General features: G+C 34.8%; 1 protein-coding gene across 1 annotated transcript in view; it reads left to right on the plus strand.

The window, feature by feature from the left end:
• Positions 1 to 16,043, plus strand: part of LOC129255093 (GATOR2 complex protein WDR59-like) — a 30,134-nt gene extending 14,091 nt beyond the window's left edge. The window contains exons 12-22 of the mRNA XM_064095735.1: positions 239 to 383; positions 2,223 to 2,292; positions 3,077 to 3,182; positions 6,328 to 6,473; positions 7,026 to 7,107; positions 7,413 to 7,525; positions 8,093 to 8,207; positions 8,673 to 8,824; positions 9,359 to 9,504; positions 12,468 to 12,584; positions 13,655 to 16,043. Of these exons, the coding sequence (XP_063951805.1) occupies positions 239 to 383; positions 2,223 to 2,292; positions 3,077 to 3,182; positions 6,328 to 6,473; positions 7,026 to 7,107; positions 7,413 to 7,525; positions 8,093 to 8,207; positions 8,673 to 8,824; positions 9,359 to 9,504; positions 12,468 to 12,584; positions 13,655 to 13,842 (1,380 nt within the window). The 3' untranslated portion in view covers positions 13,843 to 16,043. The remainder of the gene's footprint in view (positions 1 to 238; positions 384 to 2,222; positions 2,293 to 3,076; positions 3,183 to 6,327; positions 6,474 to 7,025; positions 7,108 to 7,412; positions 7,526 to 8,092; positions 8,208 to 8,672; positions 8,825 to 9,358; positions 9,505 to 12,467; positions 12,585 to 13,654) is intronic.
• The last annotated feature ends 1,199 nt before the right edge of the window (positions 16,044 to 17,242 follow it).

Consider the following 17,242-nt stretch of genomic DNA (forward strand, 5'->3'; position numbering starts at 1 on the left):
CTGTGTTTATTACTTATAAGAAACTACATGTAGCTCACATTCTTATATTGCACCAAAAAATTACTATTGTGATGATTAATTCTGCTGTTTTTAAGAGTCGTATTTTCATTTTTAAATATTTGTAATCATTTTTAAGCATAATCTATGACTCTGTTATTACCATATTTTAGTTTGATGAGAAATACTTCTAATACAATTGCAGAATAAAACAAAAAAGATTATTTTTTGTCTTTTCCAGCTGAACTCGCCAAATGCAATGAATGGGTCATCCAGCAAGGGGATATTGGGGTCATCTGGGGGTCAAGTCGCTTCAAATTATGGATCTGTTTCTGATAAGAATATTCCTTTCCCCCGTACCTCAGGTGCTAGATTCTGTAGTACAGGTAATTATGATCATTATTTATTATCATATTGTTATCTTGATATCTCATCATGAAAAATTTCCTTGTACTAAGATATAATGTTTATAACAAATCATACTAGAGTACCCAATATTCCACATTGAACAAAAGTGAAAAATTTCACGGAATGTAGAAAGAACATGTAATTCACAGAATTTCACAGAAAACGCAGTCTTTTGACAGAAATAGGAATCATAGTAAAAGTACAGTGAAAATCATGAAAAATATGACAGGTAAGTCCAATAAAACAAAACTTTGCGTAAGTTTAAAACCTGCCCATGAAACATGTTTGTAATGTTTAGCATGTGATTGCCAAACTTTATCTGCATGGAAACTTATATTTTTAAGATTTTCACTATTTATAATGGCTTTATCATATACTTTATACATATCAACGAAGAACAAGATATGTGATGTTTAGATTGCAAAGATCATGGAATTTGCATGTCAGAAAACAGGAAACCATGTTCAGCAAGTACAATAGTAAGAGTTACATGCACAGGGTACTTTTGGTGCAGTTCTTACATGCTTGAGGCATAGCTGACTGTGTTTGGACTGTTCTGAAATTACCAAATGTGTTTAATTATACTAATGCCTGAGCACAGTGATGCAGATTAATTGTGTTAAATATGATTGTGATGTGATGCGTATCCTTGTCATTTGATTATCCATCCTCATCTCAAAACTATAATTGGTCATTAAAAATTCACTTATGACCAATTTGGTGTCAGGCAAAGTAAATACCAGGGCCCGTATTCCATAAACGAGATAAGCATGCTTAAGTAACAAATCTAAGCATTTTGTCTTATTTTCTGTCTAAGACAAAATTCTTAGCCAAGATGCGTATTCCATACAGAATTGGCTAAGAATTTTGTCTTAGAATTTGGCTGAGAGTTTTTGCGCGACTAAGACAGATATAGGATGAATGGCTAAGCAACTCTTCTTATAACTGCAGAGTCTGTATTCCATAAATTCAACATGGCTAAGAATTTTGCCCTAATTTTAAGACAGTTGTGAGCTGTCTTAATTGTTTTAGTTTCAAGGCAATTTCGGCCCACGCCTTTTCTTTATCCTGAAGCGTGATACGTGAATTGAGCGTGGGTCTCAAGATCTCTTCCCTTTCTCTTATTTCTGCTATTAGCGTAATTTTCTCTCCTTCAGTGAAAATGGCCTTCCTTTTTTCTCAGCCTCCATCTTGATATTTCTTATGATGCGATTTTTGCTTTAACACATAAAACGCATAGACTTTTTACCGCGGAGCAGCTGTTAGGTTCACATCAAAAGTTGCGCAACGGTGCAATTTTCTCACGACGTCATAGACTTCGAGACTTTGGCTTAGCCATATTCTCTGACTTGAGACAAACGTCTTAAAGTTTATAGAATATCGTAAGGGAAGATTTCTTAGACAAGCAAAATGCTAAGACAAATTGCTCAAACTTAAGCAAAAAGCTTATCTTGTTTATGGAATACGGGCCCAGGGCCCCAACTATGGACGGCCAGCAACATCAACATCTAAAATGCAAATTTGTTCAAAATACTTTCTAGATATGATGTATATTCAAACATTCATCATTCTCTTGAAAAGTCAGTGTGATTCTCTTTGTTAAGCAGGAGATTTTGCAAATTTCATGTAGTATAAAATTATGATATGGGTGGATTTCCATACAGTTGAGATTGTTTGGATCATTTGTAACTCTTTGTAAGACGGGGGCCCTGGGGACCATTTCATAAACCTAGCTAGACCATAATCTACCAATTGTTGGAGTCAGAAAGCCTTATCAATAATTATGTTTTTTATCCAATTTTTGTTTCCACCTTTAGACAAACTAGTTATGTTCACCAGACCAAATAGTATGAAGAAATCCAGTGCTATCTTTCAGCCAATTCCAAAGTAAGTCAGCATTATGATTATTAGGAATTTTTTCTCCATTAGTAGTAATATTTTTTTTATAGTAATGTAGTGGCTCAGTGGATAAGTCTCCAGACTTTGAACCACAGAGGCTGGGTTCAAATCCAAATGCAGCACTTGCATCCTTTGGCTGTGATTTTTTTACATTTGCCACTCTCCACGCAGGTGTAATAAATAGGCACCTGGTATGAAAGAATTCCTTGAATGCTTGAGTGCACAATCAGGGTAGCCGTGCTAAGCCATGGTAAAAGTAGGCGGCTCCTAGAAACTTTGTATATATGTTGCATAATATCATTATTATTATTATTGAATGATTGTGCAACATATAGAGCACCTGTATCCATTGTGCAGGGTGCTCAAAGCCCTGTTGTGATCAATACCCTGGCATTAGTCTGGCTGGCCGTCCCATAGTGCACAAATATTCAAGGAATGAATATGAATATTATCTATATGTTTCTAATTCGATAGAATTATTTATAAATCTTGGTTAATAATGACAATTAGCATCTTGGCCATGTAGCAGAGTGGATATGATTGCTCAAAATATTGCAATATATTGCATAATTATAGTGATAACTTTATGTAATTGTTGTTATTAGCATTATTATCATTATTGATATTATCATTATGATTATGATTATTTTCATTATTATTAATGTATTTTGTGTGTATTGTTTGTACATCATTTATTTGCTGCCAAACGCAGTATTTAATCTGCATCTTATAAGAATGATAATGGTATGTTTAATTTGTTATCTTTACCCAGGGCTCTGTCAGCATTGAGCCAACAACGTGGACAGCAAGTCATCCAAACAAGAAAGGAAAACCAGGAGGGCTTATCAATTACTAGGTTCTACAAAGAAAGGGAAAATGTCAGTTAAAATCATTTTTCTTTTTTATGTTAAACAAGAAAGGAAAACCAGGAAGGATTATCAATTACTAGGTTCTACAAAGAAAGGGAAAATGTCAGTTAAAATCATTTTTTTTTTTTGTTAAACGAGAAAGGAAAACCAGGGGGCTTATCAATTATTAGGTTCTACAAAGAAAGGGAAAATGTCAGTTAAAATCATTTTTTTTTTTTTGTAAAACGAGAAAGGAAAACCAGGAGGGATTATCAATTATTAGGTTCTACAAAGAAAGGGAAAATGTCAGTTAAAATCATTTTTCTTTTTTATGTTAAACGAGAAAGGAAAACCAGGAGGGCTTATCGATTATTAGGTTCTACAAAGAAAGGGAAAGTGTCAGTTAAAATCATTTTTCTTTTTTATGTTAAACGAGAAAGGAAAACCAGGAGGGATTATCAATTATTAGGTTCTACAAAGAAAGGGAAAATGTCAGTTAAAATCATTTTTTTTTGTTTGTTAAACGAGAAAGGAAAACCAGGAGGGATTATCAATTATTAGGTTCTACAAAGAAAGGGAAAATGTCAGTTAAAATCATTTTTTTTTTTTTGTTAAACGAGAAAGGAAAACCAGGAGGGCTTATCAATTATTAGGTTCTACAAAGAAAGGGAAAATGTTAGTTAAAAAACATTTTTTTTTTTTTTTGTAAACGAGAAAGGAAAACCAGGAGGGCTTATCAATTACTAGGTTCTACAAAGAAAGGGAAAATGTCAGTTAAAATCATTTTTTTTTTTTGTTAAACGAGAAAGGAAAACCAGGAGGGCTTATCGATTATTAGGTTCTACAAAGAAAGGGAAAATGTTAGTTAAAAAACATTTTTTTTTTTTTTTGTAAACGAGAAAGGAAAACCAGGAGGGCTTATCAATTACTAGGTTCTACAAAGAAAGGGAAAATGTCAGTTAAAATCATTTTTTTTTTTTTGTTAAACGAGAAGGGAAAACCAGGAGGGCTTATCGATTATTAGGTTCTACAAAGAAAGGGAAAATGTTAGTTAAAAAACATTTTTTTTTTTTTTTGTAAACGAGAAAGGAAAACCAGGAGGGCTTATCGATTATTAGGTTCTACAAAGAAAGGGAAAATGTCAGTTAAAATCATTTTTCTTTTTTATGTTAAACGAGAAAGGAAAACCAGGAGGGCTTATCAATTACTAGGTTCTACAAAGAAAGGGAAAATGTCAGTTAAAATCATTTTTTTTTTTTTGTTAAACGAGAAAGGAAAACCAGGAGGGCTTATCGATTATTAGGTTCTACAAAGAAAGGGAAAATGTCAGTTAAAATCATTTTTTTTTTTGTAAACGAGAAAGGAAAACCAGGAGGGCTTATCGATTATTAGGTTCTACAAAGAAAGGGAAAATGTCAGTTAAAATCATTTTTCTTTTTTATGTTAAACGAGAAAGGAAAACCAGGAGGGCTTATCGATTATTAGGTTCTACAAAGAAAGGGAAAATGTCAGTTAAAATCATTTTTCTTTTTTATGTTAAACGAGAAAGGAAAACCAGGAGGGCTTATCGATTATTAGGTTCTACAAAGAAAGGGAAAATGTTAGTTAAAAAACATTTTTTTTTTTTTTTGTAAACGAGAAAGGAAAACCAGGAGGGCTTATCGATTACTAGGTTCTACAAAGAAAAGGGAAAATGTTTGTTAAAAAACATTTTTCTTTTTTTTTGTAAACGAGAAAGGAAAACCAAGAGGGCTTATCGATTACTAGGTTCTACAAAGAAAGGGAAAATGTCAGGTAAAATTTTTTTGTATGCCCCATTTCTCTGTTCTAGTCATAAGCTGTATATACCTATTATAGTTGTGAACAGATATTTAAAAAAAAAATAGGAATGTCCTAGTTTTTAAGTATTTTCTTCACCTCCCCCCATATTTCATAAATTTGCGTAATTATTTATTAATAGTGGTGATGGTTGGGAGAGGATGATAATGGTAGATTTATTTTAAAAAAAATGGAGCTTAACTAATTTGTTGACTAAAGAATCCTGCAAGTCCATGATCAGGCATCACCCAGTTCCTTAACCCTAAACAGGCCGGGGGGGTTGAATCAACCCCCCCCTCAACATTTTCTGCAATCATTCCGCCGCGCAAAATTTTTTGACTGCGCCACTCGCAGAGTTTATACTTTTAAGTCTCGCGCATCTTTTGAGACCAAATTTACCAAAAAAGTGCATGTCAGACCAAAAATTGTTCCAAAACGTGATTTTGTGTACAAAGTCAATGCAAATTGAGTTTTCTCATCTTATTCATAAAGATATGATTATTTTTACTTTAAACAGCTGAAATCAATTGATTTTAGCATAATTATGCTTCAAAAAGGTTGTGCAATAAATCTGATGAAAAAAACAAAGAAAAAAAAGGTTGAAAAACAAAGAAATACATAAAACAATAAGATACATCAGAAATTGATTTCCAAACCGAAGTTTTTTTCAATTGCGATTGTTAAAAATGCTACAAAGAATATTTTTACAAAAAATTAGCATTCTTGGAGCTTTATTTAGTGAATTAGAGCAAAAAGTATGATTTATGCATAAATTAGCATAATTAATTCATATAAAATCTCATTATTTTGGAAAATTTTACCATGCAGCCTTGTAGATTACATCGCACACTGCCAGTGTGCAAATTTTTGCGGCGCTCGCGCGATCGGCGGCTGAGATCTCAGGGGGGGTTGAATCACCCCCCCCCCCCGGCCACAGAACAGCCAAAAAAGCCCGGCCTAGTTAGGGTTAAGGCAAAAGATTATGGATAATGAAAAGCTCACTTCTTTTTTAATCATATTGAAATATGTAGATATAGATAAACATTATAGGTGTTTACATGATGTTTGATCTACACTAGTTTCTTTTTAAAATTTAATTTGAATTATGTATTTCAAATGTTCAAAGCCTTCATTCATTGCCTGTAGAATTGACAGCTATATATTTTTTAAACCTTTTATTTAATTAATTCTGAAAGTAATTCTTCACTTGCAACTTTCCCAAATTCTAGAGTTCATTTAGGCTTCGTCCAGAGATCACCTTGATTATGATTGATAAGAGAGGAAAAAATACAACCCCAAAATACTCAATCGATCTTGTTGTATACTTACAATAATTCTTTTCACCTTTCTTCAACAGAAACATAGAAGAGGGGGTAAGCATCGCAGGAAAAACTCTGACGTAACTCAGATATCTACCTCTACATCACAGGCATCTGGTATGGTCTTTGTCTTTGATACGTCCTGTCTCCTACCCATTCATCAGAAATTAGCTGAAACTTATGTGTAAGCAGTGACATGTTGTGGTCTTAAAGTTTGGTATGAAAACTACAATTGCGATTCGATAGAGGCTAATGTACAGATTGTTAGGTTAAGGGTAGATTATGTATGAATAGGTACACTGAATTTATCTTTGCAGCTCAGTGTTTGTGATTTGATTATATGAGAAGAGAGCAAAGAAGGAGAAGAAGATGTTACTGATAGTGGTGGTGGTGGTGATGATGATGATGATGACAGTTAGAATAAGGAATATGATGTTTGGAGATCAATAATTTTTTCAGTATTGCAGGTCATACAATCCAAGTTCTTAATCGATATCTATTACACTGAACAAATGAAAAGTTATTAAAACCCCTTGTCTTATCAAGTCCCTTATGAATATGCAGTAATTTCTTTTCTTCTAAGTTTTAGTTACAATAAGAATTTTTTTTTTCCTTTAATATTTGTTATATGTATCATGGCTTATTTAACCTTCTTGCATGCAGCAAATATATGGGGTCCATTCTCTCCAAATGTGCAATTAAACATACATTGCTACCTTCTCTCATTCTGTTACAGATTAATTCCTGATGATGTGCCTAGGATGTGTTCTCTTAATGCAAATGCAGCCGCAGCTGTAGGAAGGAAAGATCTATTACAGGTGAGATGATGAAATTATCATTTTCTTGTGATCTTTTAACAGGAAGTGAACTGTCGTTGACTGCATGTTATGATATTATAATGACAGAAATTAAACTCTAAGTAGAGTCATCTTGTCATAGCTCAAATTTCAGATCTTTAATTTATTTTAGATCTTCCCCAAGAACTGAATATGTACAAGGAAATAGGTTATATATGAAACTGAATCAACTAAGTAACAAAGGTGAAATAACTTGATATATTACAAGTAATTAAACCAGAATTGACAAATTGGCCTACTTTTCTCTTGTTTTTGTCCAAGTACAGGTATGGTCCTTAGCCTCTTTAGCTAGCAGTCCTAAGTTGGGCCCACATCCTTCCCCAGACACTGAGAGACCTTGGGCTAAACATCCAATGGGGCGACAACTACTCAAGTCTTTGTAAGTACAAATTGAAATTCACTTGTTCTCATTATTACTCTCTTATCTGCCATCCCATGTCAAAAGGAAGCAACTCTATGGAGTGAAATTCTTGGTAAATGAGGAAAATGTATAATTGTTTTATGTGGAGGTATGTAGAATTATTTCCTCTAAAATGTTTGTATTTCAGGTATTGGGGACTATGTGAATCAAATTCCTTTAGGATAATGTAGAGCATAAAATATACCAAGTCAACAAATGTAGTTAATTTGAAAAAAAAAATCAGTTGCTTCCTTTTGTCATGGGACAGCAGTTATATTCTTCAAACCTCTTTTGCTCTTAAAAAAAATCTTCCATCTATTCACAACCGTTGAATAACCTTTTATTTGCTCATGGGCGTATGTTTGACCCTGAGAAGGACCACTCAAAGACAACAGAAACATACTTGCCGAAATGCCGAGTTTGGATGGTCCTTTTCTGGACCAAACATATGCCCTCAAAATAAAATATTGTATACCATGAAGCATTAATGTTGATATGTTTATAAGGATAACTATCATTGTTGTAATCCAACCCGTCTGCATTTAGAATGGATCACTACAGCTCAATTCATGATGTGCAGACATTAGCCATGTTATCCTGTGTGTTTGGTGAAAATACAAGACCCAAGGGGGATCATATAAATAGTCCATCCATTCAAAGGGTAAGTTTGACATTTTTTGTTTCTACTCCTCCTCAATGGCCTCCTCCTTTCTTCCTTTTTTTCCCCAATCTATATTTAACATATGAAAATTAAAATGAGGGACTTATTAAAATTTATCTTGTAGGATAGGTGTGGATGTCAGTATTTTTTTATAACGAGTGAAGTAATAGCAGAGATTAATTCATTTTTATTAGCTGGAACTTCTTCTTTTCTTCTTTACTACCTTGTTCTTGCTCCCTTTTTTTGTCCACTACCCCTTTACAATTTCAAATCTTATTTCTTTTTCAATAACTATTAACCATTACATTGATTATTTCATTGTATGTTATGATACCTTTGCTTAAAACCTGCATTTTGTTGCTTTTTTCTTTTCAAATTTCTAAGTTTCATATATCTGTAGTTCAACCCATGACCAATCTAACCTCTACTAGTTCCTTCCATTTCTTCCTTCGTTTTGTTGTGCAGTTCTTTGTATCTCCGGGTTCCGACTCTATTTTTAGTCCTGACTGGATAACAGAGTATGGTCAGAGTCTTCCTGAATCTCCTGACGATTACAAGTTTGGTCAGGCCAGAAACCCTGAAGAGATGGAGAAGGATATTCACAGAGCAAATATACAGTAAGGATTAGGGGGGAGTAGCAATTATAAAACCAATAGTAATATCAGTTGATTAGTAGTAGTGCTAGTAGTAGTAGTGGTGGTGGCGGCGGCGGTAGTAGTAGTATAAGAAGTAGTAGGAACAGTAGCAGCAGAAGCAGGTCTAATACATGGACTAGTAGTAGGTCGAATATCTCCTAAATATGTGGTCCCAAAATATTCAAATTAGGCAGAGTTGCTTGTAGTAGTCAAGGAAGTCAGTATTTATACAAAAGTTAATTCTACCTTTGATACATATCTAAAATATATATATATATATATATATATATATCTTTTCTATTGACAGAAGAGTCTTTGCCCTTCATTCAAACAAGAAGAAGAGACTGCCAGTCCCACCTCATAAATGGTTTATTTTTCTTTAACTTTTTACAGCCTTATATGGGCCCTATTTTTATTGTAACTACTGTTAAATCATCTACAAAAGTCACTTTAGCAGCTAAAAACATATCATGTGATCATTTAATGGTTACGTATGGTAACTTTTATCATCCTTAGATTGATCGATCCTTCTCAGAGACACCAACTGGACAAGTTTAAAAAGAAGTACGCAGACATCCTGTACAAGTGGAATCTCCTAGAGGCTAGAGCAGAACTTCTCAAGTATATGACGTATCCAGAGCGATCCAGGCACTCTCAATTAGGTTGGATAATTTTTCCATTGCTGGGTGATTCAATAAAATAATCATCCTATTTGTATGTCTGACCCCTATTTTCCTTCATTCTTCACTTTATTTCATGGAGTCTTCCAGCCATGATAATTTAAGAGCAATGAACTAGAAAACAGAGAAATCCACTCTGGAATCACCTACATATAGGCGATCATACGTACATATAAAGAATAACATGAAGGATTTAAAGATGTTTGTTGACTATGTTTCCAATCATCATGTAGTTGTTCATGCACTGTACAGCCGATCAATGAGCTTGGTATCGGCTGATCTGTGACATGAATTCTACCTCATGCTTCACATTTGCTTTGCTCGGTTATGGGGATGAACAGAGGATATATAACAAGGGTATAATTAGATATAACAAGTATATGAACCACACATTTTGAATGGTTTACCTCTGTAAATAATTTCCCTTTGATTCTTCACCCCCCCTTCCTACAATTATCTACAACATCATCGTTATTAGCACTACCATCCTCATATCATCATCATCGTTACCATCATTATCAACATAAACATCATCATCATCAACATCATCATCATCACCATCATCACCATCATTAACATCATCATCATCACCATCATCAACATCATTATCATCATCATCATCATCATCATCACCACCATCATCATCATCATCATCATCACCATCATTAACATTATCATCATCATCATTATCACCATCATCATCAACATCATCATCACCACCATCGTCATCTTCATCATCATCACCATCATTAACATAATCATCATCATCATCAACTCCATCACCATCATCATAATCACCATCATCATCATCACCATCGTCATCACCATCAACATCACCATCATCATCACCATTATCACCACCACCACCATCATCATCATCATCATTTTCATCATCATTATCATCACCATCATCATAATCACCATCATCATCGACATCATCACCATCATCATCATCATCATTATCATCACCATCATCACCATTATCATCACCACCACCATCATCATCATCATTTTCATCATCATCATTATCATCACCATCATCATCACCATCATCACCATCATGACCATCATTAACATCATCATGACCATCATCATCATCATCATCATCATCATCATCGTGACCATCATCATCATCACCATCATCATCACCATTATCATCATCATTATCATCACTTCCACTACCCACGTCTTCATCATTATTACCACCATCACCACCACCACCATCATTTTCATCATAATTTCAGTCATCACCTTAGAAAATGATTACATAGTTGTTTTTTCATTAAAATAAAGACACATTTAAATTACCTGTGACTGACATGCTGCTCTTAAAAAATATGATGCAGTACACCTACTTCAGCAGATGAGTCACTTGTCAATTAATACCACAAGATTGGTTTTCATTGAAAAGACCACCTCCTCATAAAGACTACTTCTATTCTCTCCTTTGGATGGTCTGCATATAGAATTTAAAGTATCTTGTAATTAGTATTAGTATGATAAACTATTAGAGAAATAGTAAGTGGTTGACGTCACCAGTTCTCTCATTTGCATAATGAGCAGGAAGTGCATATAACTGTTTTGTGAAATTAAACAAAAGTTCAAAATGTCATATCTTTGTTATTCTATAGCCATTTTAACAACTTTTTCAATATCTAGCTTGTGTGATTTTTCTCTTTTTTTTCAAATCAACTTGTTTGTTAGGTGGACTTCTTTAAGTTAAGACTACAATATTTGTGAAACATGCCTAGATTTCATGCATATACAACTGTACTTTCTCATTGTCCTCCCACTACATATTGACCTTTTGAGGTTCCTTGTAGTGACCTTTGTAGGTCATTCTATATGTAGGATCACTTCCTGTTGTGTGTCTTTTAAAGTAGCAGCTTTCTTATTATGGAACTAGTCCTTCTATTGCGCTAATGCCCTTGAAGGTGAAGCTTTCTTTATCGTTCAATCAATAGATGATTGACTTATTTTGAGAATATATCTATTTTAAACATAAGAATACCTTTCATCTTGATCTATATAGCTTCTTATTTTTGTGCTTCTATTTTCGACTTATTCATGGGCGTCGGTGCAGAGGATTATCTTCATTTTTTTTTGGGGGGGGACATCTTTTGTTGTTTACCCTCAAAACAAATAGATAATCCTCTGCGCTAATGCCCATGGATTTATTATAGGCTTGGCCTGTTCTTATCTTAGATCGATCTATTTTTATTGGTAGAATACCTTGCATCTTAATTGATAAATATTTATAATCTTGTGCCAATATTTTCGACTTATTATGGGCTTGGCTGGGTTTTTTTATCTTGCATTTATTTATTATCTATTGATATGGAGAAAAAATCACAGTATTTTAGATTTGTTTTTATGCCTCCAACTGTCGTAGGTGGTGACCAAGGCATTATGATTCTGTGTTGTCTCTCTGTCCACCCTTCCTGTTTATTGTTCTTGCAATATCTCAAGAAATATGAGTCAGATTGAATTCATTTGGATCAATGAATTGATTAGTTTAGGGGGGGGGTATTGAGATCAAAGGTCACAGATTTATTATACACCTTAAAACACACCGTTCTTGCGATAACTCAAGAAATTTTGGGTAGTTCAACTTCACATTTGGATCATGTATGCAAATGAGAGAAACAGTGATTTGATTAGTTGTGGGGTATGGAAGTGAGCAGTTGAAGGTCGCAGAGGTCATTATGTACCTGAAATGCCTTGTTCTCAAAAGAAATCAGAATGGTTGACAAATCAACTTCAAACTTGGATCATGTATGCATATCTGATAAAATCAGTCTAAAAGGAGGTTCAATTTTACTACGGTATTAATGTCAAATTTGGAATCTGAACATATTTGATAAGTGAGATACATGTAACTTTCTCGAAAATCAGATTTATTTTTCCAGGGATGTAAAGTACATTCTTTCACTGTTTCTTTGCAGATTTTTCAGACTTTGGCATCGAGTGTCGTAGATGTAAGAAAAGGTCAATGTCCGTTCAATGCAAGGAATGTAAGAAGTACGCCTTTGCATGTGCTATCTGCCATGTTGCTGTGAGAGGTTAGTATTCTCATTTCAAGACTAAGAAATCAAAACAAAAACTATGTGGAATAATAATCATTAGTTGTTAGCATTCAAAGGTATCTACAAGTGATAGTTTTCAGTATGTTCCCATGGTTCCTTACAGGGGCGGATCCAGCTTTTTATAAAGGGGGGGGGTTGGGGTGGTATGCAAGGGAGCGTAGCGACCGAGTCCAAGCGAGCGGAGCGAGCGAGGGGGGAGGGTGTGGGAGGGGGGTGTCCCCCCTCCCACAGTAGGGAAAATTTTTGTAATAATAATATAATAATAATAATAATAAATGAAATAAATACATAGAAATAGAATAAAATAAAATTACAAGTTAAAAAAAAAAGATAAGATTTAAAAAAATGGTCCCCGGATTTTTTTTTTTGGGGGGGTTGCAACCCCCCCAACCCCCCCTCTAGATCCGCTTCTGCCTTACCCACATCCTTGCAATCGTAAAGGATTTTGATGTTAAAATTTAATTTTGCTGATTAGATGAAATTAATGTACATAGTGGCTGTCATTATATTGTTATCTTTCAATCATTTTTATTATATTTTTCAGTTCATAATCATGTTCTGTCTAATTAAAGCTATAACAATAAATTGCTGGGCGCTAAAGTTAGGAGAGAAATGCTGTAACATCATGGTTGTCAGTTAACATACTACCAAATCTGTTTATTATAGTATACAAATAGTGCACAGGCATGAGTGTGATGGTACGACTGTTTCACATTCAGCCTACCATTTGATTGCATTGCACAATATGACAATAAACCATACACTGTGAAATACTGGCTTCTAGGCTGAAAACCAGATAATGCTGAAACTTCCCAACACAGATGAGCACATGGGGGCAAGTGTAATTTAAGACCTGTCAACCAATTTTTTTTTGTTCAATTACTGTGCACCTACTCATTCATATTTGTTTTACTTATTCATACAAACGATTGGTGGTTGATTTGTTGGATTCTGTCCCAACTCATTGTCACCGGAATCCATGTTTAATCTTCTTTCATGAAATAGAAGTTCGATGACCTTTCAATATTATTGTCTTTGATTCGTAGGTGCCTCAATATTCTGTTTGTTTTGCGGCCATGGAGGTCACACACAACACATGCTAGACTGGTTCAAACTGGAGAAGATGTGTCCTACTGGTTGCGGCTGTATGTGTGAACGGGAGTCACAGCGAGCGTGTGAACAGGACGTTTCGTGCTCATCACCTATTACACCCACCATTAGTGCAAAAAGATGAAAGACGATGATGACCTGTGCTTTTGAATGGTGTGTTCAGATGTGACTTTGGGTGTTTGAGATCACAATTTCTTCACAGGAATGCTGGCCTGGGTCTCTTTCAGACATAGTATGCCAGGAAAACTTTGGTCTCACTGCATGTGCAAGTTGCTTGTAAAGTCGATCTTAACTTTACAAACATCATTATGAGACAGTCCCTAGGCTCCATATTGCATTGATATTGATGGAGATCATAGAAATCATGTTGTTATGCTGTTGAAATACAAATAGAATATGTCACACTTGTTACTGATGGCATCAACAAGGCAAGAAATAAGGGAATGTTCACATGAGGTTCACTCATACCCAGATGACAACTAAAAAAAACAAACTTGGTATTCTGTGATTGGGGTCTTCTAGCAGAAACAATTGCATTTAAACTCAACTCCTAGAATCAAGCCAGTCCCTAATATGCGCATTTGATTGCTTGAGAATCAAATTACGTTTGATACACGTATTTGGAGTTGGGTTTGATTTTAACTCATTTTGCAATGCCCCCTCCCTCTCCCCGGGAATTTACTCCAATCAGAGAATACCAGGTATTTTTGATAGTGTGAAGCAAATTGCTTTTTACATCCCAGAAAAAAAAATGAAATGGTATTTCTCAAAATTACAAGACCTTTTGCAAGGATTTTTCTAAGGTTACAGGTGTTCTTTGCGTGCAAAAGCAATTCGTAAGAACTTCCCCTATCCCAGAGAGAATGTTAGGCTCTGAACATCATAAGGAACTTGGATTACTAGCTTGCTTAACTTGCAGTTTTGAATGCTGTGTGTCATCTGCTCCTCATGATCAGACCTTACTGCTCATATCTTCAAGTGCTTACCCTGAAAGTGTCTGGTTCAGGTGGGTATGAATGCAGAAAATATTAATTTTGTATTTTGAGACAAATATTATTCAATTTAATATTATTATAATGATCAACTGCATACGTAGGCACCAATGGGAAAGACACTCAAGGCTAGGATTATGTGTAGGCGTGAAAGTGATTTGGTGTTTTGAAAATGATCCTGTAGGAACTACATGTATGATATTCAAAGCTATGTGTACTGAAGGGATTCATTCAGAAACATAATTCATTTCTATATTGGCTCATGCATTATTTTACAGAGAGAGAATATAAGATTGTTCTGATTTTAAAGAAGTCTTGTTGTCTTCCAATTATGAAATCCCTATTGGTGATGTAAGATATCTGATATTTACTCAGCCCGCTGCCAGGAAGGAGTTCCTGCAGCTTTTAAAGGAAAGAGGGTCATGTAAGTTGTGTTAAAGTGGTGCCAAATTGTGTTGCAGTGACGATAAACAAATGCTATAACGTTAGAAACTTAGAATTTATCATTGGATTTAAATTAAAGAAGCTGACTGTATTTCCTGTTTTGGCCATTTCTTTTTCTATATAGCCTTGACAAACAAAGGAAAAATATGTTGTATACATTATATGGTCGATTTAGTATCCATCATAAATTTTATGGATTCAATCACTTCCTCTTTTTTGAAACAATGTTCATTCATTAAGCACACGCCTCACTTTTAGGATAAAAACATATTTGTTTATTTTACATGTCATGCAATTTTACATTTGCCTCGGTAATTGCATATTTAAACTAATCAGTATCCGTATCTTGCAAATCAAACCATTTCTTTATTTTCAAGTAATCTTCATGAAATTCATAACACTTACATTGGTATATGGATAAAAAGTGTGACACACTTTGAAACGCATTCCCATGGTGAAAATCAGTAGAGCAGGAGGGAACTTGCACCTTTACATTCCACCATGCGCCACCACATGCCAGTTGGGAGTCAGTTTAATAGCCACTGCACACCACTAGGCACCTTATTGGTGACAGTAGGGTCCACAGCTGCCTTGTATTGCACAAACTGGGACCAACTGGTCCTGGCCCAGTGGACTCCTAGCATAATGTAGCATGAATTCAAACTGCATTGTCTGCCAAATTATTGGCAGCATAGCAAAACAATATTTTACACAAATTTTTCAAATCACGAGTCGTACATCCTTTAGATATATCACTTTAGAAGATGGTTGTGATGATTACTCAGTGACAAGTATTGATCGATTTGCATTGTTATGAAAATTGAATCTTGTTTGCATCCAAAGACTTTGATTATCAAAACTGAAATATAAAGATATACTAGTATACAAATTCGATTATAGATAGAGATTGGTTTATTGTTTTATGATATGCCTACATATTGGGTTTTAATAAAGATTGAAGCAAAAGTTTCAAAAGTGCAGAGAAAAGGGACCAGATTGATATTGGGATTGGGTTCAAGGAAAGAGAAGAATATGGTAAAGAGAGATGGAAGGGAAGTGAGAGAGAGAGAAAGAAAATGTGTTTATTGTAAACTCATCTTGATTGTGATGATGATGTAAGTAGTAAAGATTATAAAGATGATGGTGATGATGATTGTGATGATGATGATGATGATTATGATTATGATGATTGTGATGATGATGATGATGATTGTGATGATGATGATGATGATTATGATGATGATTGTGATGATGATGGTATTGATGGTGGTGATGAGGAGAAAGATTATGCAATTGATATATGATAATGAAAGTGGACATGTTGAAGGCGTTCTTGATTGTGATGATGATGTAAGTGGTAACGATTATAAAGATGATTGTAATGATGATGATGGTATTGATGGTGGTGATGAGGAGGAGAAAGATTATGCAATTGATATATGATAATGAGAGTGGTCATGTTGAAGGCGTTCTTGTTTATGTTGAATGTGAATATAATTATGATAATTTAATATGTAATGAGTATGGAGATGATTGAAGTAGAAGTGGGGATGAGGATGACTTAAATAATTATGATAATGATGCATACTGATGGTAGTCATGGTGAAGTTTCTGGTGATAATGGCGATAAGGATGATGATGATGGTGATGATGATGAGAGTGATAATAATGATGGTGATGATGGTGGTGATGATGAATGATGGTGGTGATGATAATGATGATGGTGATGATGGTGATGATGGTGACGATGATGATGATTATGATGGTGACGATTGCGACAATGATGATTATGATGGTGATGATGGCGATGATGGTGGTGATGATGATGATGAATGATGACGGTGATGATGATGATGAATGATGACGGTGATGGTGATGATGATGGTGATGATGATGGTGGTGGTGGTGATGGTGATGATGCTGATCATGATGATGATGATGGTGGTGGTGGTGATGATGATGGTGGTGGTGGTGGTGGTGATGATGATGGTGGTGGTGATGATGGTGGTGGTGGTGATGATGATGATGGTGGTGGTGATGATGATGGTGGTGGTGGTGGTGGTGATGATGATGATGAATGATGACGGT

This window comes from Lytechinus pictus, chromosome 2 (genome assembly GCF_037042905.1).
Source record: "Lytechinus pictus isolate F3 Inbred chromosome 2, Lp3.0, whole genome shotgun sequence".
In the NCBI taxonomy this organism is placed as follows: domain Eukaryota; kingdom Metazoa; phylum Echinodermata; class Echinoidea; order Temnopleuroida; family Toxopneustidae; genus Lytechinus; species Lytechinus pictus.